Genomic DNA, 26,991 nt, shown 5'->3' with positions numbered 1-26,991 from the left:
AAGTGTAGGTAAACAGAGCAGAATTTCATCCGACAAATACATACCTTACGATGTATTCCTTCACAGCAGAAGATGAATTTCAAAGATAAATTAAGTGTGCATCATTTCCGGACCGGTATTAAATTCAATCCACCTAACTACCATTTTGATTTGTTGATTTTTTCAACAAATGATATCAAGTAACAAAAACTTTCCTTCAAACTTTGAAAAGAAACTTAGACGTATCATAATAATATTAAATTAATTTATAACTAATTAAATAACGTAAATGCAATTCGAATTAATGCTAATTATAAATACATCACAACAAAACATTTAACTATCAAAACATATCGAACAAGCTATATCACATTTAACTTAAGTAGAAATATATCTTATAACGTCTTATTGACTCACAACAAGGTTACTCCATTTCCCAATAATTATCAGAATTGCGATTATTTCTATCTACTTTGGTCATGTACATTTTCATGTCAATGGAAATTATTCTTATGAAAACAAATATACATTATCAAAATAAATGTTGAACATCATTAATAATCAATTTTTCAAGTGCAAAAAGCATTATAATATTTAATTAAGGATTTATTTGAATGATACGACTTTTTATTTTACGTCCAAAATAAATAGACTTTCTAATCTTGAGATAAAGTTATAATAACATTTACTCATAAATTTGTAGACTTTACATTTTGTCTCAATCAGAAAACTATTAAAATTAGTACTTGAAACGTAGAATTTTTCTTAAGCTTTTCATTTTAAGAGGATAATTACTATTTATATACTTCTAGCTTCTAATAATCTGTCTATATATATTTTCTTAGTATTTTTACCACTGAATATATAAAGTTCCACTTGTCCAATTACGATTTTGATTGGAATACGTGATTACTGACTTCATGCAACTCGAAAACTAGAAAGAGACAGCATTAAGCTATCTTATTCATTCGAGTATCTGATTGTCTTGTCCCATATGTCCATTCATTTGCACAATTCCCTCAAATGTTCAGGTCACTAGTCCCATCACATGCACCCACATGATTCTACCACCATATTCGGCAGAGTCTTCTGCGTCACCGTGTTGTTTGAATCCATGTAGAGTAATTGAAGTGAACTAAATGTTGTTGGGGCACAGCATGGCTTGAACTCCGCTTTCCTCTCATTTGATACAGAGTAGAAATATTTCTGTGAACGAAGAGAATGAATATATCAATTAATACACTAAATACCATTCAAATACCAGCTCTTATGGATGTCGCTCTTTCACAACCAAACCCCTGAATCGAATTGAAAAATTGAAATCCAATAAAGGATATAGACTACTTTTTCGCCTTACACATGACAACCAACCATTTAAAACACGAGCGAACCCACGGCGACTTTTTTACGGTATAGGTTGGCGGACGAACATATGTGCCACCTGATGGTATGTGGTCACCATCACCCATAGACAATGACGTTGTAAGAAATATTAACTATTCCTTATATCTTCAATGTGCCACCAACCTTGGGAACTAAGATGTTATATCACTTGTGCCTGTAGTTACACAGGCTCACTCACGCTTCAAACCGGAACACAACAATACTGAGTACTGTTATTTGGCAGTAGAATAACTGATGAGTGGGTGGTACCTATTCAGACGGGCTTGCACAAAGCCCTACCACCAAGTCAACTACCACTACTACTACTAGTAATCAATAAATTATTGTAATTCATCAGTGGAGTTGTATAATTAACTATTCTTCATAGCAGGGTTAGATAAAGTCATGTCTATTAAAATTGAATCTACTTAATTCTTCTTAAATTCGAAAAAAATAGCTACATAATGGTTAATTCTTCATCAGGACTTTTTTTGTTTAATCAATTACACCGTAAACAATTTATAAATATTTTACTTACCCTGATAATATTGTGGTGATAGCTATCGGCCTGTGATACAGCTGATATTGGGGCACAAGTCCCTTTACAAAAGTAGGCGTGGTAGCCCGCTGGTCTGATGATCCAATCATCCCAGCCAAGTTCCTTGAAGCTGACGTAAAGAGGTTCTCTACAACATTCACTGGTGGTGGCTCCACACTCCAGCGTCCTGCCACGACGACGTTTGCCGGCGTACTTGGTATATAGCACCAAGAATGGGCGGCGTTTCTCGTGGAAGGAGAGAGGTGCTCGGCGTAGCTGAAACAAACAATATTTATGGTAAATTTAGGTTATAATCTGAGCATCATGAGTTTGGTCAAGAGAATGCAGTGAACTTGGGTAATGTATGTTAGTTATCGTTAGTAAAACCTAATACAGGAAGTTTAAAATTATTACTATGCTAGTGCGACAGTCATTTACAAGCAACGGCTCAAAAATATTTTATGCATAATTAATCATAAAATATTTTAGTAACTTTTTAAACTTGGTTATTTCGAAGTAAAAAAATACTACTAATGTTTCTGATTCACCAGTCTTTCCAACTCAAAATACAAACAAATTTGATTTACGACCAATTGAGAGTTTGCAACGTTTGGCGGCTATTTTTAGTCGTAGAATCGTGAATTCAGAAACAAAATATTGTTATCTACAGTTATCCAAGCCAACTCCCCTAGACTAACGATACTGATCTTTAAGAACCATCTATGATCGTACATATATATCTAAAAAATCAGTTTTAATAAATTTTAAACCATAATTCTAGTTTCTAAACTTAAAGTTATTGCTTACTCACTGATATTTGACTCACCTGACATGTCCTACAAGCGACGTGTAACGTGTGCAACCTCTCCCTCCCCTCGAGCCAGACCCTCACAGCCCAGGCCAGCTCCACTCGCACCCAACCTTCGCCAATATCCGTCTCCTTGATTGCAATTGGTTTTGTCTTCTTAAACTGTTGCTGGCTGTCCCAATGCGCCGCTTCAGATATCACGAAGGTTTGATTGTATTCGTCTAGTGGATCACGCTCCTGTTGATGAAATTGTAAAACCTTTATATATAAGTCAGCCATTGGAGATAGTTCATTATTTATAACACACACAAATATTAGAGGCAATATTTTACTTAGCGTTACTCATTAACTATGATTGGATAATTAGGCTTCAGCCATTCTGGGTTAAGCCTCGCTCTGCAGTTAGTTTAGTTAATAAAGTATTAAAACATTACCTTATAGAACCACAACTCGACGACGGTGACCTCTTCCGGCTCAACGTCTGGCGGTAACTCGAACTGCAAGCAGGTGAAAGGGTATCGTCCAGACGTGAGGCATTCGCCTGAAACAATAACATTAACCTTTGAGGATTTTAAGGGATTATGATTTGTCTACGGTGTAAAAATGTCTAATAAAAATTGTCAAATCATCATCTTCCTGCACTTATCCCAATTTTATTTGGTATCAGTATGTATGAAACATCGTATCTATTTGGTCGAAAATTAACAAATTTTAAAAGTAACAATTGTCTATTGGGTAATCTAAGAATTTATGATAAAAGAGAACATCATTATTGTATTGGAGCACAAGTCTAAAATCTGTGTTAATTTTATAATGTCAATCAAGACTAGGCTTACTATGTTAATTTAACTTGGTGGTAGGGCTTTGTGCAAGCCCGTCTGGGTAGGTACCACCCACTCGTCAGTTATTCTACCGCCAAACAACAGTGCTCAGTATTGTTGTGTTCCGGTTTGATGGGAGAGTGAGCCAGTGTAGCTACAGGCACAAGGGACATAACAACTTACTATAGTTCCCAAGGTTGGTGGGGCATTGACGATGTAAGGATAAGTTAATATTTCTTACAGGGTCATTGTCTATGAGTGTTGGTGACCACTTACCATCAGGTGGCCCATATGACCGTCCGTCAACTTATACCATTAAAAAATTACGATAACTTTCATTTAAGCTTTACTTGTCTGATCTAATATTTATCGCGGGTTTAAATATGTAGTAACGCTCATAAAAAACGCAATCAAATCTTGAAATTTATCTCATCACGCCCAAAAATTACAACTTCACCTTTAAATCGATCCAATGATTGCAGACTCACTGAAACGCCACCAGACAGGACACATTTGTGTAATTATCGTCGCGGGTAATACAAAGCATTACACTAATTACGATATAACTAAACTGCGACCTCACGTTAATTGGAGCAAGGCATGACCCGAGACTGCTCCGCGATAAATGCTATCGTATCTCGAGTTATATTAGCGTTTTCAGATTGAATATACTAAAATAAAGTCTCCACTCGTATTATAATGGGGGAAAAGAAACAGCCTGTAGACTTTTCACAATACAAGGAATCACATCTTGAGGAAGAAGCAAATTATTCTATCTAGCTTCAATGCGGACAAAGATATATGTGGCAGAATTTCATTCAAACTAAAATTTCCGTATGTGGACTGATAAATGGGCTCCCTGATGGTTAAGTGGCCACCACCACCCATATACATTAACGCTGGAAAAATATTGATCATTTCATAGCTTCCAATGCGCCACCAACCTTGAAAGCTAAGATGTTATTACCCTTGCCTGTAATTACTTTAACACACTCACCCCTTAAGATCACTACAATATGATGAGTGTTTGTAACTTACCCAGACTGACTTGCACGAAACCCTTCCAAGTTCTTGACAGTTGGTTACGAAATTAAACAAGTGAAAATACCGTACCGCTCGCTTTGGTTTGAAGGCGAAATCATTGGGACTACGGGATCTACGTGCTTGAGACTATTACGCTACGCAATGCCGTAGCAGTGTTTTGTAATTAGTTGGACCGTTATACGCATGCGCAAGTGCTACTATCTTTATTCGCTATCCTAGTGCACTGATTGGACGTCAGTAACGTAACCCCTCATGAAGGAATAATGCTTATATGTGTTTTTCCAGCACAACAGGTGTGACGAATGAATCTCTAAGTCTTCTCCTCAAATAGGAGATTATGCCTAGCCATTCATCAGGTCTGTATTATAACTTTTAGATTAAAGAACAAACATAAAAATAAAAAATTCTCGTTTTTTGGGATAGGAAAGTTAAAATTTAAACTTGTATATTATTTTGTCATTTTTTTACTTTGCTTTTGCTTTCAACTTCGTGTATAAGTTATATTATGTATTGCTAAAATATGAATTTGCTATGCGTATATAAACCTTCGTTTTGGATCACTCTGTTTATTGTTTTAAGCATATTAAAATCCAATGCCACTGGAAGCGACTTTGATGTATATCATACTAGCGACCCGCAGGGCTTCGCGAGGTTGCAGTGCTGATAATATTTATACTACAGAATTTGTATATTTACGGCATCACATTAGACACCTCTAAAATGATAAGTGTTTTTATTACTTTAGTATATTGTCCATGTGTTATACGAAAACTTTCCTTTCTAACTACTCTATCTATTAAAAAAAACACATTAAAATTTATTGCGCAATTTTAAAGATTTATACAGAGGGAAAAACAGCGGTAAGCGACTTTTTTATACTATGTAATGACGATGATAGTGTATATTCTTGGATTTCTGTTGCCTGTGTCAAAGTTGATTATGAATTGCGAATTTCACGCGATCTGTGACTAAACCATTTTGTTTAATAATAATCATTATCTGTGTAATAAACTTCCTTATTTATCTGTAATTTAAAAAAAATAATTATCAGCCTCAGTTATTGTAAACATCGCGTTCCACGTCGTAAAAGCGTGATAACGCGTACCGTAGGTAGCGAACCGAGATACAAGGCAGGTTAAATGAAATCATTGCTTTATAAAACAATATGACTTTTATACGCGACATTTTTTTTATAGCACAACGTTGAATCACCTTTTGTTTAACCCAAACTTTAACATACACATATACATATATGCATTATGTATAACTTTTTAAGATTTTAACTGATTTTTATAATAGGTAGAAGTACCGGCTGAGTCGACATGGCCCATGGAACACGTACATCATAGCCGTTGATTGCGGGTTCAAACCAAGGTAAGCTACACTGATTTTTTTTGTGCTTAACTTTGTGCTCGACGGTGAAGGAAAACATCGTGAGGAAACTTGCATGGCGAATTTCAACGAAAATGTACCACATTAGAATCCAGCAAGCTGCATTGGAGCAGCGTGGTAAAATATGCTCCTAACCTTCTCCTCAAAGGCAGAGGAGACCTTAGCCCAGTTGTGGGTTACACATGTTGTACGGGCAAATGTGCAACCAAGTAAGTCAACAGTGTGTAAACATTAGCGTTGTATGAAATATAAACTCTTTGTATCTCATATTGTAAATTGAAGTTTGATTTTCGTATAAATATTTTAAAATATAACTTAAGGCATGATTTCATAATATCCAAAACTACGTTCTATATACGTCAGAAAAAGTAGAAGCAATTATAAATAAATAACTTTTTATTTTATAATTATTGTAAAATGTTTAAATCATTTTATTACAATCTAATTACAACTAAATAATATATAAAAATTAAATTAATTTATTTTGAAAAACAACTTCGTATATTGTAACTTAATTATATTAAAAAAATACAAAGGACAAACTCGTTAAAAGATTAAAAATACATACTTATTTACTCGAGACAAGTAATTAAGTTAATTATGCTTTGATACGCTCAGAGCGCGTGAAAAGCTACACAGATATTATAGGAGAACAAATTTAATATTCGACGTAGAACCCGATCACAAAAATCATAACGTAGAATTGCGCACTGCGTATGGTATAGTCAAAAAATGTGTGTACAGCAAATGCTATACGGTATTTATGTACGAGTACTGTCTAATTTATTATTTATTTAAAAAAAAACATGGTGAATATAAAAATGGAATCAATATAACTCGAAATACGAGAGACTTTGTAAATAAAACAGTTCTGTTAAAATAAATTATAGCAAAATAAGATGTTTTATTGTTTTTAAACTTTTATAAGCTTTGGATGTATTATATAATATTGATCTTATTACATTTTTTTTATGTGATAGGTGGCAAAGTAGTAGGAGGATTACCTGATGGAAAGTGATTACCACCACCCATGGACATCTGTAAAACCGGTGGGTTTTCAGGTGTTTTGCCGGCCATTAAGGAAGGAGTTCATAGCACGTACTGCCTAATGTATTGTTATCATGAGGAGTAAAACGAATTAATGCTATCGTTATGTAAAGGATTGCTGAAGTGAACTACGTATGCGAATTTGATATTAATAAACTTACAGAGATGATCATTTCGTATGAAAAACTTAAAACGTTGTTTACCGTTAACGCTTTCGCGATGTAGACGACGATTAAGAAACGATTTTTAGTAATTTCAACTTTAAAAGTTAAGTAACTTGGAAATATAACTTTGTATTTACCACTGCGAAAGAGCTCCATAAATCTACTGAGCAGTCAGTAACATTTCAATTCGTAATAGATAAGTTAACACTTGCTTATTAGTTTTTTGACAATCTCCGTCGTCGAGCGATGTGTACACCGGTTTTCATGGGTACGCCACTCCGAGGTCCTGGGTTCGATTACCGGCCGAGTCGATGTAGAAAATTTATTAATTTCCTGTGTTGTCTTGGGGTCTGGGTGTTTACGGTACCTTTGTTACTTCTGATTTTCCATAACACAAGTACTTTAGCTACTTACATTGGGATCAGAGAGAAGTGATGTTGTCCAATATTATAAAAAAAAGTTTTCAGATGCCTTGCAGTGATTCTTTTTGAAACTCCTCGGATTTTTATAGGAAATAAAACGAACAGTCGAACGGTTTTCTTTGTAGGCATCTGTAACTATAATTCTAGTATATCGAACTTTTATAATTGGACGTCTTGTTACAAATTAAAAGAGAACTAGCTCGAACGGCATTCTGTGTGCACTGGCTGACTGCTGGGACTCAGAAAAACTGCGCCACTGGATACGGCTACATGCTGTATAAGAATGGCGATTATTGTCTTAGTGTTTGTTTCTGTTTTATTTTGTTTGCTTTTATTATTATTATTTCTTTTTACTAACATTAGTTATAAAGTTGCCATGTACTAAAATTAACGGGAGCTGAGATGACCATCTCAAGGAAAACATCGTGAGGAAACCTGCATGTGCCTAATTTCATCGAAATTATGCCACATGTGCATTCCACCAACCCGCATTGGAACAGCGTGGTGGAATATGTTCCAAATCCTCTCTTTAATGGAAGAGGGGGCCTTATCTCAGCACTTGGAAATTTACAGGCTGTCACTTTACTTTTTTAAAATTATAATATTGACTATTACTGAGACAAAATAAAAGAAATAAATAATAATCGTTGGTATTTTCGGGGTGAATTTAAGACACCATTAGATATATATTATCGAGCCGGGTCGACCTTTTTTTCTCACATAAAAAATAATTAGTCTTGAGGTCGTATTTTATCTTTGAACGCGGACATGAAGCGCATGCGTGATTTTGTCTGGATTAATCCAAAAAGTATCATTCGAAATTTATTATTCTCTTTTATTATTAAAACTACTTTTTTACTATTTATTATATTTCTTCCCGACCGAATAATATACCAAAAGTGCAATTTACGTGATATCAATCTGGCAACACTGGCTCACGTATTGCCACAATATAATTTCATGATTTTTCCAAAATGAATTATACTAATTTTAAGAAAAAAATTCCTATAATCAATTTAAAGTAACATTACAGAGATAAATACTGTTTGATAAGACGAGCGTATCCGTTAAATTATTAGTTGTAGTTCATCGTGCCGGGGCAAGAATTAATTTTTTTAATTAGCCTATTTCACGATAAAGATCCCTCTTACAAAATAACCGGATCTAATAACGTTTAATGAAAGCTTGATACAATTATCAGGCAACTGACAGCGTTAGAATTTATTATTGATTTTATATATAGAACATATAAATAAAACATAGTAACTTTACAGTACAGCAACATCCTGTAAATTTCCTAAGGCTAAGACCTCGACTCCCTTTGAGGAGAAAGTTTGGTACATATTCCAGCACGATGTTCCAATTGAATACACATGTGGCAGATTTATTATAAAATTAGACACATGCAAGTTTCCTCGCGATGCTTTCTTTCAACGTCGAGTACAAGATTATAAATACAAATTAAGCACATGAAAATTAAGTGGTGCTCGCCTGGATGTAATATAAAGAATGAGAAATACAGGAAATTCATCGAGATTTCAATAGACAGTTGCACAAAAATGGTATAAATTTAAACAAAGAATCCAATGTTACAATTATTATTATTATGGAAGCAGATATTTTGCGATCGTTAACTTTAGTAAATATTGGAGGTTTCACAAGTGTCAATACTTGGTCCACTTTTTTATATTATTCATATAATTGATTATTATCGGATGCGAAGAGCATTATCCGGTACAATTTATTTAGCGGGATAATATATAGCTGACTATGATGTGTAATAAAATAAAACTATCATGAGGATTCGCTCTAGATATTTACGAAGTCGGATCAGCAGCTCCTGAGTGCTACATCTAAATTTTCAAAGTAACATGACTGTATTCTTAAATTTTGAAAAAGAATAACTACTGAGGGTTTTGCCGGTTCTTCTCGGTAGAAATTACTTTCCGAAGCGGTGGTAGCTTCACTTAATGTAGTCGTTAAATGGCGATTCAAAAGTGCGTGTAAAAGCCTACTTAAATGAAGTAAATTTTGATTTGATTTAAACTTTACTCTTTCTTCTCATACAGGAGAAGATGACAAATGATTTATTTATTCAAATATAAATATTTAATATGATTTTACTCTTTCATAAAATGGTGCAATCGTTATCGTGTCTCGTGAATTAAAATTCAGCCGCGTCATGCTTACGCCAAAACGGTTAAATCATTTAAAACTTGAAATCAGTATAAGTGCTCCTGGCAAAAATTTGTTTTTGATTTGGGTCAAAGTTACTTTTTAAATATGAGATATTGGTAGACAGATGATCTATATCTTCTATCTATCAATATCTTTAGTGTTTTTTTTATGATAAATCCAGTTTTATTGCACACAATTTCTAATTTAATTTTCAATTAGGCAATTCAAAATAATTTGCTTTAGCTACTAACTCGATAGTTGAAATAATAATGATAAAAATATTTTTTGTTTCTGTAAAAACATTCAAGTAAATTTTCGCTAAATAAAATGTATAAAAAAATTAGTAACGCGTTGGATCCAGTGAGCATAAATATGATTTTAGTGTAATAGAAAGAATAAAAGAAAGCCACAATTACATCCCACAGCTGGGTTATGGGATTATGTCTTTTCGTGGCAAAGTTTTATGAGTTATTAACACAGTTCGATGGTGTTGCCCAAAAAAATCTTTAAGTAATTCGATATTAAAAAAAAATCATTAATGATAACTAAATATATACTGTATATATACATTCAATGAAAATATATAATGCTAATTGATATAAAATAATACAATACGAAAATAATATTATGAATTTTATCGATATCTTGTGTGAGTAGCAGTTCTTAAGAAATCAGAGTCAAAAAACACATCAATGTGTTTACAAAATATTAAAATATGCGTAATAAAAGAAACCATATTAAATACAAAATCGCATGTACTGTATATAGGTCACGCAGCATGCCTCTTGGGAGGTTATCTAATTAATAAATGATAAATACTTAATTTCGTTGACTCGTAAACTTACCGTCATTGCGGTCCCACGTGTTACGACCGTTTTATCTGCGTTTTTTTTTTTTGAATATCTAAATATTTACACAACGCCTTTGTCATACGATTTTACTATCTATTTAATTAGTTTCAACTGTAACATTGTGTGCTGATTGATTAGGCGCAAGTGCGTGATGTTATCTCAGACAAAGCTTCAGGACAATTTCCTTGATTGTTTTCGTTAGATTTAATGTTTAATTGATTTAATTTTTTGGTTGAATATATTTTAATCCAGAAAACAAAAACAGCCTATAAATTTCCTACTGCGGGCTAAGACCTCGAGTCCCTTTGTAGACAAGGTTAGAAGCATATTCCTCCACGCTATTCCAATGCGGGTTGCTGGATTAACATGTGGCACAATTTCGTTAAAATTAGACATGCAGGTTTCTTCCTGATGTTTTCCTTCACTGTCGAGCACGATATAAATTAAGCTCAAGTATATTCAGATTTGCTTGCCTGGGTTTTAACCCGCAATCATCGGTTAAGAATTAAGATGCCGCGTGCATTCTAACAGCTGGGCCATCTCGTCTCTTAATCCAGAAACAGCCTCGTTTGCAAGCAATTACACTTAATAATACGCGCGAACTATAAAAACAGTTTTCTCATTATTACTATAGTTTAAAAGTTTACAAATTTAGTTATGCGATATTCGTACATCGAAATTTCCATACATTGAAATAACGATTAAAGCGGCAGAGCAATCGAAAAATATGAAAAAAAACACATAGCGACTTTTGCAGGAACAACGACGAAATATCAAAGTAACTTTATCTGTCTGTCCATCTATCTTTATGTGTCTCTATTACGCTCAAACGGCCAAAGTACTGAACCGAATTTGATTAAATTTGGTATGAGTTAGAACCAATACGAAGAATGCAGGCTATTAATACCTGACTACTCCATATAACGCAACGAAAATCAGTGGGTGATGACTAATACGAAAAACAAGAATAATTTTAGTTTACATAAAATTATAATTATATTATTAATAAGTAGGTATTTAACCAACAGACCAAGGATCAAGAAGTGCTCGTTTTGACCCTAACAATTAAAATTAACATAACCAATTCAGTTGAATATTAACTACTATGTATCAGACAGTGAATATTTCCGCATACCAAATGTGTCTGGCTGGTCACATCGCTGGGCTTTGAAATAATTTGGACTATTACACTTTACAGGGGCTCTCCGTGGTTCCTTAATAGTAATAATAGTAACAGCCTGTAAATTTCCTACTGATGGGCTGAGGCCTCCTCTTCCTTTGAGGAGAAGGTCCATAATCTATAACCCTGTTCCAATGCTGGTGGTTTCACATATTCACAAATACTGTCAATTTCGTCGAGATTAGACACATGTAGGTTTCCTCCCGTTGATTTGCTTCATTGCCGAGCAAGAGATGAATCATGAGCACATACTATGGTTTATTTAATGATACAATAAAAACAAGTCTCCTTGTCTTGCATACCTCGTACGTTATGTCTCATTGAGCCCCATGGAGTTAGTCGTGATGATGGTAAGAGACCTGAAGGACTGACATGGGTTCCGACAGGCCCTTATGTGGGACAGTACATGCATTGACACGCTGGTTCGATCTCATAACAAAGAAACAATATTATAAGTTGGAAAAACTGTGGAAAAAGCTGAAGCGATCAAACTATATATATTTGTCATATTCCAATTTTGTTTGTGTCCTTTTTGCTTTTGAAGCACCTTGGATTAGTACTGTAAAAAGCACTTAAAGTAAAATATCCCGTCTTATTGTCTACACTTGGTGACAGGAGGGCTGGTTCGTTTTGGCCCAGGGGATCGAAATAGCTGCATGATTTATACAGTAACTATTTATAATTCATGTTTGTATATATTTAAGGACCCATTGTTGATAACTCCTTGATAATTCCTATATATAGTTAATATTATAGTATATAAAAATGATTTTACTAATTAATATTACCATATACCTACAGGCTTACTTTCATTTAACAATTATGTATTGTTATAAACTCTTATATACAACAGTATATAAAATGGAATAATACATGTGATAAAATATACACATAATCATTATCTAATAATACTGTTTGACTTTAGTGATCTTTGTAAAAAAAAATTCCGGTATATTTTATCTGTAAAGAAAATCACATGTTTGCTGATTATATTTTTCCTCAATAGCAAAAAGCTTGGAGCTTATTCCAAAACGGCTATCTTGGGGAATACTGGTTAAACCTTATAGGTATATACGATGTGTTTAGGAAGTTACATAAAATAAGATAACATTTTTTTAGACTGGTTGTTTTTTTCATGTTGATTATTAGTTTCCGTTTCGCGATACATATATGTTATGATTGTTATTGCTAATTAAATTAATTAAGTATATATATAACAACACGCGACACTATTTAATAGTTATCTTAATAACTAATACACGTTTGAGACTTCGTAATAAAGTCGTGGTTGACCTTTCTGACCTTTTCGGTACTCCTTCGCATTTTATTTTTGTAACGTGACATATAAGGTGAGTATATAGACCGAATAGGGTCGGATCTAGGACTGCAAGAATTAGAGGTCAAAAGACCTGATTAGTAAAGATTTAAATGGTCAAAAGTATTTGATTCTTATTGCACCCTATGTACCCCACATAGGGTGCAATCTTGGATTCTTTCATAGGCCTAGAATAGACAACGTAACAAATCAGTTTTTTTATATATTTATAGATTAAAATATATTTCCGTTAGAGACACCACGATAAAGAAATCATTGACAATAATATGATGATTTAAAAAGATTACCTCGCCTGTAATGTGAGAATAATCAACGTGAACTTACATATAAAACTTAAGTTAGTAATGAATAAAAGCTTAGTTTCATTAATGATATAATATAAATATATTTTTCTTATTCCTATAAAATATAGAAACGTAATACATAGCGATTATTTAAATACATTATTACCATAAAACCATCCGTAATGTATATTTTTAAGGTACGATACACATACAATATAATAAAACTATACATTATTAACGAATGTAATTATTACATCATGTTCAGAGGTCAAATAAATTTTAACATTGCAAGAATTACCGTAAGAATCTGCTGATATAATACAACTGACCGGCACGTGAAAAGTCCAAGGTTCAATCCGAAATCAGGTGAATAGGTTAAGTCGGTGTTACACGAAATTATTGCATCATTTTGTAATTGTCTAATTAGTGATTACAAGATAACTTTATTTATTTGTTATAGATAAATAGATAGATATGTCTACCAGTTTCTTTATGATATCCGGCATGCCAACAGGTATAAAATATTAATTTTTTACATTGCTAATTCTTCAACAAAATTGGTATGTCCCTGGCCTGAAGTTACTGGCTCACCCGGAACACAACAATAGTGAATATATGTATGACTAATTGTCGTCTGGGGCATGCCATGTTAGTCAAAAATCGTCGGTTTGGTAGAGAAAGAGTGACAGATGGACAGACAGGCAGTGTTACTTCCACATTTATTATATTAGTATAGATGAATGGATGTTATCTAATCAGGCGGGCTTGAACACATTCCTACCATCAAGCTTTTCTTAGTTCCCCTGAGCATATATTGCTTTTTATAGTTCCAGATGTCATATCAAAAGGCATGTAAGTTGAATTCTTTAATTTCAATTAAAAATCAAAATAAACTTTATTCAAGTAGGCTTTAACAAGCTCTTTGAATCGTCATTTTACAATTAAGTGAAGCTACCACCGGTTCGGAAAGTAGATTGTACCGAGAAGGACCGGCAAAAAACTCAGTAGTTACTCTTTTTTAACATTTAAAAAATACAAAGTCATGTTTGTTAAACACAATTATTGCAATCAATATATCCTGCATGGAAATCAACACGAATTAACTCCATGCTTTTTAATCATCTGTAATACATAATATGCTTTTTCTACCAATGCATTTTTTATAAACGATTTGAATTTACGTAACGGCAAAGTTAAAAATGTCTGCGGAATTTTATTATAGAAACGGATACTTGCCCCAAGAATTAGTTACTTCCTATTACATCAGCTATCTGCCAGTGAAAGGCCCGCCAAAATCGCAACATACAGATGGACAAAAATTATAAAATATTTTATTTTGGTATACCATTTAATAAAAAACTGTTATTTTTATATTACAAACAGACACTCCAATTATATTATTTGTATTATATTAGATAGTTTATTCGTTTAGTCAGGTTTCAATGTATTTGAAACATCTAATGTAGTGTACTTATCTTAAACTTATTAATAATTAAACAAAGCTTATATATATTGTTTATATGTTATATGTTACAGTCCGCGGACAAACATATAACAAACATAATCGCTAATAGAATGTAATACCACAAAGCGTGTCTTTGATAAGCAATATTATCTTAATGAGTGACTCGCGGAAGTCTCTCAAACTGTTGATCTTAGCGTTAACGCTGCAGACACATTATCGCGATGAGTTAAACATTTGCATGCTTCCGATACGTCATCAACAATCAATTAAACACATCTGGGCCGTCGATAATTTTATTTTAATATAATTTTATGTACATTGAAAGATTTTATCTTGAAAAAAATACGTGCGGCAGCTGGCACACGAATTCCCTGCTTAGAGTAACGTCTAGTGGCGTGAAAGTCTCGTCACCGCGATAGTGTGACCTTAGCATAATAGTACGCACATTTCTTTAGTATTAGTCAGTATGTTTTATATATTGTAATTATTATCATCCCACGCCGGGGGTGACACGCCGCCATTGCATGCTTTACTCTGTAAAGCTATTGTTAATAATCATTACATAGTATAAAACAAAGTCGCTTACCGCTGTCTGCTCCTATGTATGCTTAGATATTTGAAATTACGCAACGGATTTTGACGCGACTTTTTTAATATGTGATTTGAGATGAAGGTTTTTGTGTTTATACATGAACTGTATAGTAACGAAACACTGATTATTTTAGAAGTTTCTTATGTGATGTCGCAGAGCCGAGATGGCCCAGTTGTTAGAGCGCGTGTATCTTAACTGATGATTTCGGGTTCAAACCCAGGAAAGTACCACTATATTTATGTGCTTAACTTGTGTTTATAATTCATCTCGTGCTCGGCGATGAAGGAAAACATCGTAAGGAAACCTGCATGTGTCTAATTTCATTGAAATTGGAACATCGTGGTGGAATATGTTCCAAACCCTCTCCTTAATGGAAGAGGAGGCCAGCAGTGGGAAATTTACAGGCTGTTTCTTTACTTTACTTTACTTTTAGAACATCCTTACTGTCATAATCCAAGATTGAGCATTCGGCGTAGTATAAATTCGTTTAACTTATGTTTTACTTAATGAAGGGAAGACTGTTTGTGTATTTTAACCCAAGACCAAAAGACCAGGAAATTAGGCCAATAACGGATCATTTACAGGTTAATTTAATATTTTATATTGAGAAGGGATAAGGATGTATCATGACCTTCTGACTCTCTACATAGAATAACCAAGTCGCTTTTCGCTGTCTGTACGGTAAGATCTTTTCAATTTAATATATAAACGATTTTCATAAATAAACAGGGTGATTCAAGAGGAAAATTTATATGTAAGGTATATAATAAAGGTACATTATAGGCGAAAAAACATATAATGTAATTATTTTTCTAAATGGACAAATAACACAATTTTAATGTTTGTTTTTCAAACTAAAAGTTGAATACTGTAGCTGTATAGACCCTTATTACCTCCGTGAAAAAATTTAAAAGGTTTAATTTCCGTACCAAGTCAATATATATTTTTTTAAATGAACACTATGAATGATACTCTAAGCTTGTTTTCTCAGAATAAATAAACCATAGTAACCCAGTTACATGGTTTCCAGCAGTAGTAAACTGTAGTAGTAGAGCAGAGACCTCATCGGTAATCGTCGTAAGATCCGATTATATATATAAGTAAATTGGCAAATAGACTCAGCTCTGCAGCCTATGCGGTAAAAAAGATTAGATTTTTGACAGATGTGGATACAGCTCGCCTTGTGTATTTTAGCTATTTCCACAGTATTATGTCGTATGGCATTCTACTCTGGGGTAATGCAGCTGACATTAATACTATTTTTGTACTGCAGAAGAGGGCTATTCGTGCAATTTATAACCTGGGCCCAAAAGATTCGTTAAGATGTAAATTTAAAGAAATTAAAATAATGACTGTCGCTTCTCAATTTGTTTTTGATAATGTTATGTATGTACGCAAAAATATAAATGATTTTCCCAAAAATTGTGACGTACATTCCATTAATACTAGGAACAAGAATAAACTTGTTACGCCTTGTACCCGATTACACAGGGTTAGTAACTCTTTTATGGGGCAATGTATACGTTTTTACAACAGGATCCCAGAAAACGTTCAACAATATTCTATTATAAAATTCAAAAGAATCGTTAAAGAGCGTTTGTGTGCTAAAGGATATTACAACACTAATAACTTTCTAGTTGACTGCACACCTTGGGAATGAGATGATCGCCTCCAGGCTGTTTCAAATAACAGGAATATGTTTATTATTGTAAATTATAAATTGACATTATAAAAAAAAAAATATATATCCCGCTGAGTTTCTTTCGCCGGTTCTTCTCAGGTCTGAGGTATTATATTCCGAACCGGTGGTAGATTATCGACAATCAATAAGAAAGTGTAAACACTTCTATTTTGAATAAAGGTTTTTGACTTTGACTTTGACTTTGACTATAGAGATTTAAACGCAAAAAATCGAATCGAATCTAAATTTGGAACATCGATCTATTATTATCGATAGCTTTTTTTAATTTTGTGGGATCCGTAAAAGGGATCTTGGAAAAGTGCATACATAGTATATACATTTAAAAAAAGTATCGGGTGTCTTTTCTAGAAAAAATCTTCCACATTTTCATAATCTATAAATATAATAATAAAAAAAACGCTTGTTACTAAATGCACGTGACAATACACAATACATATCATATACCTATGACAGTAAAAAAAAATTTAATTGGTATATATCTGTCTGTTTGTTTTTTTCCGATAATATATGTCGCGGGCATAGTTAGTATCAAATATACTATTGAGAATCAAGGAGAACGAACGACGCTAGCCATATCTATCACATTTTGTTAACCACGAATGCTACTATCTTAGTCTACTCGCCATTATTACCCACTCATGTGTAAGTCCCATTTCAGTTTTACATCTATAGCAACTAAGAATTTATAAAGTGTCAATATGGTGTAACGCTATAACTGCTAATACCTTTTAATCAGCACTCGACAATTAACGCTGTGAATGTAAAATAAACAACACACATCTAATTATTTACTAAATTCCGGTTTCAATTAGTGATTACTGAACTCGAAGTTATCTCGTATCTTTATTATTTACTCGTAATTGTATATAAATATACTACATACTGAGAATTATGCTTAAATAACACATTACAATATTTACATGTGACTAAATTATTAATTAAATGTATACAGATTGAAATTTAAAATGTACAATTAAGCTTAGGACCTAGTGGTGTGGCCTTTTCGTTGCAATCAAGATGGCTGTATAGGACGCCAATAAAACATAGACGATTATTTTATTTTAAAACATTTTTTCGTGGACGTTTACATTTTTTGAAGCCCGAAAAAACCAGTTATGACTCTATTATGATCATGTGATATAGGGGACAGATTTTTAGTATCATTTTCCTGTCGAATTCTAAGCTAAATTACCTAACTCTCCTATTGCGACATATTAAAATGAGAAGGCGTTCATTTCCTGCTCGGTATTAAAAACACTATCATAAAGCCATTACTTTGAAACACAATGGAGCAATGTGATACAAATATTCTGTGCAATCGGAGGATTCGTGGGACATTAAAAGTGTGTTATCATTAAGCTCCAAGTGACTTTGATGTAAGGAAAAATCTTTAAGCTGGTTGTTCACTTCAGTCTTTTCTATTACGGATTTGTTTTTCTTCAGAATCTGCGTCTTCGAAGAACTAAAATGAGTGGTTCAGGAGGAACATATCACAACTAAAATGTCAATGATACTAAGAGGGCTTTTGATTATAAGTAAACCCTTAAGGAACAACCCAGTTTGAACATCTTTCGTGTTCTAACGCCGCATACGCGTTGGAAAGTAATATATATTTTTTATAATCAAACTGTATTTACGATCTATCTTCGTTCCGAAATAATGTCATCATTTGTTTTATTTTAAACAATAATAAATATCGTCGCGTGTGTGGTTAATATTCAAAATTATTTAAATTTTTGGTGTACCTGAATGATGCAACTCAAATTATAATTTAATCATGTTTAAACTATGTAAAGAAAGTTAAGGAAGCTGAACCTTCGACTATGTTACACTTTGCTTTAATATTACTTGTATTTTTCATAATATTTCATAATACTAACAAATATTAACATATATACCTACATCAATATAACAATGTGTATTTCTAGGATAATCTTCCTCAAAATGTTATGTTCCTATCATTACGGAAAACTTAAGTCTCTCTTAAGTCTTTAAATGTACTCGTATGTTTATTGTTTATTTTTACTTTTAAGTGTATTCTTAAAAGATTTATATGTCTTGGAATCGATATAGTTGTGACATAACAGCAAAAATAGACAATATATCTTACCTTCTACTGGAAATATAATCTTCTGTTCCGTGCGTCCATAATAATCGTCGAACTCCGGCGGCTTGTCGGAGCCCTGGTTCAGCGTCTGCCCCTGGGCCACGGGCATCGGCAAGCTGTTCACCGGCACAGCCACCGTCGGCTTCCTGCTCAACCTCAGCTTCTTCAGTATCTGCTGCTTAACAAACTCTATCCTGGCCTCCGTCAGCTCAGTGACACTAAGCTCACCGTTCGCACAGTTCGCGCACGCCCCCATCTCGCCTAAACTAGAATAGTTCAAACTGACTAGAATAAATGACACGATCACTCGCGTATTCATCGCGGCAGATTCCTTCTACGTAAGCAGTTAAAGTATGGCAGAAGATCGAGACACATGCGTGCAGCGACGGCCGGCGCGCGACTGGCGCCCGCGTTGCCTTCCCTCGCTCATATAACGCTCTCACACAAGGGGTGTTCCGTGAGAACGGACCGAAGATATCGTTCAAGCCCCGTATCGGAGGTCACTGTTTGTCGTTCTTGGACAATGGACCCGCGTGATACGAGATCGTAAATCAAATTGTACTAGACGCTAAATGTATTTGTTTTCGAACGTTTTGTGGATGTTTTGGTTTTATATTTATGACTAACAGGCATTTCTGAATTGAGGAATGTAGGCGTTTTGTTAAAAATAGAAAAACATCGGAATTTTTTCTCCATCATGCTACTTTTTGCGTAGCGTCTTAAAGTACTCTACCAATTTGTATGTTTGGTGTCAAATAGCTCGTTTTTTTTATCGATAAATTTCCGAGAGTCCTCTTTTCTATAGATATTCAGAATGGAATAGTTCTATAAATCTCATTTCTTGAGGATGTGATCGATAATCTAACGACCCAATTCCTGGCTATTTGCCTCAAAAAATTTGCCAGTTCGTTGAACCGGAGATAACTATTTATTTTTACCACTTATAAACGAGAGGGATCAACATACCGCAAACAACTAACTCTATTATCTTTAGTACCTAATTATTTACATTATTTTTATAATTCGATTCTTAACGAACATTTTTTTTTTGTCACAGACATTAACCTCACACGCTCGGATCATGATGAGGTCTTAGTCTTTTTTACTTCTCATTTGTGAGATTATATTGCGTTATGTTTAGTGAAAAATCACTAATAAGTGAAGAGAAAACTTTGTACCTACCCCTTTTTAAGAATATTGTACTACACAAAAAGGATGGTAGGATTTGACATAAGTAAAGTTTTTATGAAGGACGAGTATGGTGAACTACAAGTACATTATATAAAAAAATCAAACTTAGAAATTATTGACACATTTAATGACATTTTGTTTTTTTATTGTAATAAGGCAAGGGTAACGTTAAGTTGAGCCTAATTTTTCTTATCATTCCGATCAATTAATCCTATTATTTAAAAAAATAATGGGTATTAGTATAAATATAAATATAAATATGAGACAACATCACAAATATTACTCTGATCCCAATGTAAGTAGCTGAAGAACTTGTGTTATGGAAATCAGAAGTAACGACGGTACCACAAACACGCAGACCCAAGACAACATAGAAAACTAATGGTAATCTACATCGACTCGGCCGGGAATCGAACCCGGGACCTCAGAGTGGCGTACCCATAATAAACCGGTGTACCATGGAGGTCGTCGTATTCTGAACAAAGAACCTTCGGTACCTTCTCCGTCCTTGGGCGGGCGGCACGGGATCGCTTTCGAGTGCTACCGTGACGCCCTCAGTAATGCTTGCCAGGGCTTGAACTCGTAATCTTGGGTTCGGGTTCTAATCACTGGACCATCTCGGCTATATATTATTTTTATTAATAATTAAAATTTTCTGTAAACATGATCTTATTAGCCTGATTAAACGATCACGGACTGAGATAAGAGTATAAATCAAACTCACTTTCTTAACCTGATGGCATAAAACCAAGGTAGGTACTAACCTTTATTTTTGCTTCGGCTTTGCTCACGTAGAATATGAATATATATTTACAAATTAACTTAAAATATTACGTTGATGGCTGGTATAGAAAGAGATCTTACCCTTTTGTTTCCAAAAAAGTACCCTATGTCCTTTCTCGAGATCTAGACAATTTGTATACCAAGTTTCATTTTAATCAGGCACAAGGGACATAACATTTTATTTCCCAAGTGGTTAATATTACTTACAGCGTCATTGCCTATGGTATGTATAACAGTGCTATTAACTTACCATCACACGGCCATTTACTCGTCCGCGTAAGTCTTTACTAAAAAAATATCAATAAAAGATTAAATAAGAATTAAAATTTAAGCAAATAATTACACGGAGTCGTACTAATGATACAGCTAATTAAATGCTGATGAAATCACACGCAAATATTTAATAATTAAGAAGATTGCGTGCTTAGCCTTGACCTATATCCAGACCTCCATGAAAACAGACCAAATGTCAGAGAATTTTGGGGTTCCTTGAGAACTTGACTCTTGGTGATTCTGCATATTTTTTTTAAATAAGTAGGGAAACTAGAAAATGGGCCACTTAATGGTAGGCCGATATCCCCATAGACATTGACGCTATAAGGAAACAATGTGTCACCAACTTTGGGAACTAAGATGTTACTACTAGTGCAGTTACTGGACAAGAGACTCAAGACTCAAGGGTATACCTTCGAACCCAAACATGACCATACTACGTATTGCTGCTACGATGAGACGGTATTAACCCGATGGTCTTGGACAAAGCCCAACCAACAAGTGCTTTATTGTAAATTAATTAAATATCATGCAGACGGCTACGATCATTTGTATTTTATACCAATTGTTCTTTTTGGACAAACTTTGTATCCATTTCTGAAACAAAGTAACATTTAGTAACAGTGAGCCAGTAACTACATGCCCACTCACGCCCCAACAAGAACACAATAATACCAGTGGCTTGGTGGTAAAGTATGTGATGAGCCGGTGATACTCATCCAACTGGGATTGCACTAACTCCTGACACCAAGTAAGACTGTCTATCCTAATAAATCTGATGAACATTTACTCTTTCAAGAACAGCCTACGATTATCTAAATTTTTTGGCTACGATGGCTTATCTTAATAGCTAAAAATTGGCGGAAGAAACTTAGTGGAATTACCCTTAACCTCTTGACGATAGAATAAGTGAATTCATATAGATTTAAGCAAACTGAAATAAAACGATCATATGTGGCTATATATGTCTTATATTTAAAATTATACATAATTATAAAATATGATAATACCAAGTTTTCGGTTTCGCCGATTATTATCAGCTCTGGACATTTTCTTTTACGGTAAAAAAAATCACGCGATAGTTTTTTTTTTTCTTGATTAATAAGTAAAATTACGTCAGGCACTTAAATTCGAATTAAATAAATATTTGAGGTTTAAGAATATATTCACAAAAAGACAGATTCACTTACATGAGAACAGTACGATAAATGTAACAAAAACAAAATATATATTCGCCTTATAGATACTTAGTTAACGGAATAGAATATAGTAAAATATTTTAATATTTTAATCGTTAAAAAAGTGGGTATTCTCTAAAATATATTTTGGGAATTTACAAAAATATAGAGCAAACATTTGCTCAGTTTGATGGATAAACTTAGCAAGAATTACCTTAGTTGGGGGGTGATTAGATATAATAATGATTGTAATACATAATGTAAAGAGTTAAAATTTGCTTCATACCAAATTTCATCAAATTTGATTCATTGTTAGTTCAGACAGACATACAGAATTACTTACAAGTTTATAATATTAGTACGTATTTTGATCTTCTACTTCAATATTGTTTAATACAAAACATTTTTATACAATGCCATGAACACGCACCAATAGTCGCAAGCATTAGGTGGTAGCGTGGCCATTATCTTTAAACAATAAACAAAATTAACCTTTAACTTTGAAAAAAAATCCAAATTACTTTTTTGTCAAATCATAGATGTATTTAATCATTTATTAATTCATGATATGGATATTAATTATGACAAGCCATTTTTTATTGGAATACTAGATCAATATATTAATTTTAATTTGGAATTATTTGTTCTGTATAATTCAATAAAAACCAATTTAAAAAAAAAGTAAAGTAAGGAGGGTTTGGAACATATTCCACCACGCAGTTCCAAAGCGGGTTGGTGGAATGCCCATGTGGCAGAATTTCAATGAAATTAGACACATGCAAGTTTCCTCACGATGTTTTCCTTCACCACCGAGCACAAGATGAATTATAAACACAAATTAAGCACATACCTTTGAGCCACGGAATTAAAAGTACAAGATGCGGTTCAGAACAGAAAATATTGAAGACCTTTGAAGAGAAACGCTTCCAGCAATGAAGCGCTAGTTAGGTAAGACGATTATCTACTAAAATAGCCGTGATGGATTAGATATACGAGTTTTGATAAAACGCATTTGCAGCTCCTGAATATTCGACCAAGTAATTCTGTGATGAGTTAAAGATTTTTCCCAAAAATATAAGTTTAATTGCGATGTATTTAAGAAATGTTGTCGCAAAATATCCCGACGAGGATGGGATTCGAACCCACGCGTGCAGAGCACATTGGATTAGCAGTCCAACGCCTTAACCACTCGGCCACCTCGTCTTGTTATTACTGGTCTAATAAAAAAGATCTTTGTTAACTATAAATTGTTATAAAAAATCTAAACTTTTTTTATGAAATTTAAAATGAATGAATACCTCAAAACTTTTTAGATGAACTATTACCTCCATGACTTACAAATCCACAGGCTTTCAGTCAAATCCTACACAGACAATCGTAAGGATGTCCTTCATTTCTGACACCATTTATATCAACAACAACAATTATGTATATTCCCAGTAACATTGATTACTTTGATAAAATCAGTGATAATCATTGTGTGTGAACAAGAAGTAAGGATAACCTCATAACGCCAAGTTACCGACTCCGCAAAGTCAATAAAATCTTGGGGTAAGGTATCCGTCTCTATAATAAAATACCGCAGACATTTATAACTTTGCCGTTACGTAAATTCAAATCGTTTGTAAATAATACATTGGTAAAAAGGCATATTATTCGATACAAGATTTTATAGATGATAAAATAGCGTGGAGTTAATACCTGTTGACTTCCAAGCGGGATATATTACATATATATGTAATTGTATTTAACTCACATTTTAAATGTTGGAAAAGAGTAACTACTAACTACTGAGTTTCTTGCGGATTCTTCTCGGTAGAATCTACTTTCCGAACCGGTAGTAGCTTCACTTAATTTTTCAATGACGATTCAAAAGTGCTTGTAATAGCCTACTTGAATAAAAGTTATTTTGGTTTTGACTTTTTTTTTGCTTTGACACACAATCCCTGACGGCAGTGCCCCCAGCAAGACACGCCAAGAAAGGCGCAAGTGACCCAGCTAGATAAAAAAAAATGTTTTACAAAAAAGTATAAATTCATAAAACAATTGAATAAATATCACATTCTTCGTAATCGTTTTGTATGTTAATTGCGAAAACAATCATCTGTCATGTGACATCAATAAAAAAAAACCTAATTAAAATAATATTCAACCACGTTTCATGAACTTATATCAGTATCATTCACGTGCAGGCTGCCTGACTGAAGCTATTTTTTTTATTGTTTCTAGCTTTTTATTGACACGTGTAGGTTAAAAGTAATGATTTCGCGTCGAAACATATAACAATACAATCGCCTTTTCAATTAAACTTCCTGAATTAAACGTAGGACTTCTTAAAAAGTACTCTATTTTATCAATTCGGTTGTTTATTAGAAAATCTTTTTTTTGGAAGATTATACCTCAATATATGTTGGTTATGTTTTTGCTAAGTACTATATTATGTAGTACTAGCTGTGCCCGCAACTTTGTGAGCGTTATAATTTAACATGAGCTTTATGCTCGTGAAACTTATATCAAAATCAGACCAGCCGTTTCAGAGATTAACCGGGACAAAACACCAGACACAAATAATGAAAAAATATATTTTGGTATATTACCGTGTATATAACACATGCATTTAGTAGAAAGCGGTTATTCTAATAATTTTATTATATGAATAGTTTTGAATTTAATAAAACTTTATTTCAAACAGTTTTTTTTATAATTTACTATCTACACACTATGTCAGTCAGTGTGAGTCAGTGTGATAACAGGCAGGCTGGCTCTTAGTTCCCTAAGGTAGCGTATTGGCACTGAAGTTATTGTTAATTTTACCTCTCACCTTTTTTTATGATGTAGGTTGGCGGACGAGCACATGGGCCACCTGATGGTAAGTGTTCACCATCACCCATAGACAATGAAGCTGTAAGAAATATTAACAATTCCTTACATCGTCAATGTGCCACCAACCTTGGCAACTAAGATGTTATGTCCCTTGTGCCTGTAGTTACACTGGCTCACTCACCCTTCAGATCGGAACACAACAATACTGAGTACTGTTATTTGGCGGTTGAATATCTGATGAGTGGGTGGTACCTACCCAGACGGGCTTGCACAAAGCCCTACCACCAACTACGAAGCCCTACCACCAAGTAGTACTTAATATGGGGCGGTAACCAGCGACCCGTTTACCAATCCACCTACATGTTATAAACTGGCAGTCGCCCGCGGCTTCGCCTGCGTTTTATGGTGTTGGTTGTCACGTGTTAGGCAAAAAAGTATCATATGACCTTTCTTGGAGGTCAAGTTTGCTTTATAACAAATTTTATAAAATTCGGTTCAGCAGTTTTGCCGTGTAAGAGCGACAAACAGACAGAGTTACTTTCAAATTTATAATATGACGACCTCCGTGGTGGAGTAGTGTGTACACCGGTTTTCATGGGTACGACACTCCGAGGTCCTGGGTTCGATTCCCGAGTCTTGAGTCTTGAGACCCGGTAGAGTGTTATCTTGGGTCTGGGTGTTTGTGGTACCGTCGTTACTTCTGATTTTCCATAACACAAGTGCTTCAGCTACTTACATTGGGATCAGAGCAATGTATGTGATTTTGTCTCATATTAAAAAAAAATATTAGTATAGATTAGAAAAATAATAATAATAAGGAATCTACAAATAGATAGTTCAGTAAAACTATTCTCAAAGTTACAACTAATTTTATTTTACGATAGTAATATATCAAACGATGCATTTTATTTTTTAAATTATATACTTTTTAATGTTTATAATTTCACAATATTTATTTTTTTTAATTAAATAGGTAATTATTAATGTGTAAAGTAAACTATTTCCCAGTCCACATAATTATAATGCGTTAATTTTAGCCAAAAACATTAAAAACAAATTGTAATTGGAACCTTAATAAGTAAGTATAACAGATACTTAATTTAAATAACGACAGTCGTAAATTAAGATATAAATCAATTATATGTTATAAATAAACATTTGTTTGGTTGGTCATGTTCGACATTATTTCTTTCACCTTCCTCCGTTGAGTACAACGAACTCTCATCTAGCTGATTGCGTTTCGTTACTATTTCAATAATAACCAATTAAAAACACTATAAACGATTCTGTCAATTAATAATAAAATAATGTTTAATATTTGATTTATTACAGTTCGTTTAATATTATATTTATAAAAGCGCTAGCTGATTCAATCGAAGCAAATATTTCCAAAGTTGTATATGTTCACGACTCATGTAGCTCTCATATGAGGAGGGAGATATTTATAGCT

The 26,991-nt window shown here is 33.6% G+C and overlaps 1 protein-coding gene and 1 non-coding gene across 2 annotated transcripts; both read right to left on the bottom strand.

Annotated features, from left to right (window-relative positions):
- Window positions 1-967: 967 nt before the first annotated feature.
- On the bottom strand, window positions 968-20,410 carry LOC124540553 (inhibin beta B chain). The gene is made up of 5 exons (XM_047118218.1): window positions 19,297-20,410; window positions 3,143-3,249; window positions 2,727-2,945; window positions 1,901-2,176; window positions 968-1,185 (listed from the first exon to the last, which is right to left on the bottom strand). Exons 1-5 carry the CDS (start codon window positions 19,610-19,612, stop codon window positions 1,024-1,026), a joined length of 1,080 nt encoding a protein of 359 aa, XP_046974174.1. The 5' UTR covers window positions 19,613-20,410; the 3' UTR covers window positions 968-1,023.
- A 3,429-nt stretch (window positions 20,411-23,839) lies between these two features.
- Window positions 23,840-23,921, bottom strand: Trnas-gcu. The gene has a single exon. It is a non-coding gene; the product is annotated as a tRNA-Ser (tRNA).
- Window positions 23,922-26,991: the final 3,070 nt, after the last annotated feature.

The sequence above is a fragment of the Vanessa cardui genome, chromosome 25, assembly GCF_905220365.1.
Source record: "Vanessa cardui chromosome 25, ilVanCard2.1, whole genome shotgun sequence".
Classification (NCBI taxonomy): Eukaryota; Metazoa; Arthropoda; class Insecta; order Lepidoptera; family Nymphalidae; genus Vanessa; species Vanessa cardui.
Note: the sequence above shows the minus strand (reverse complement) of the source record. Positions and strands in the feature narration are given on the sequence as shown.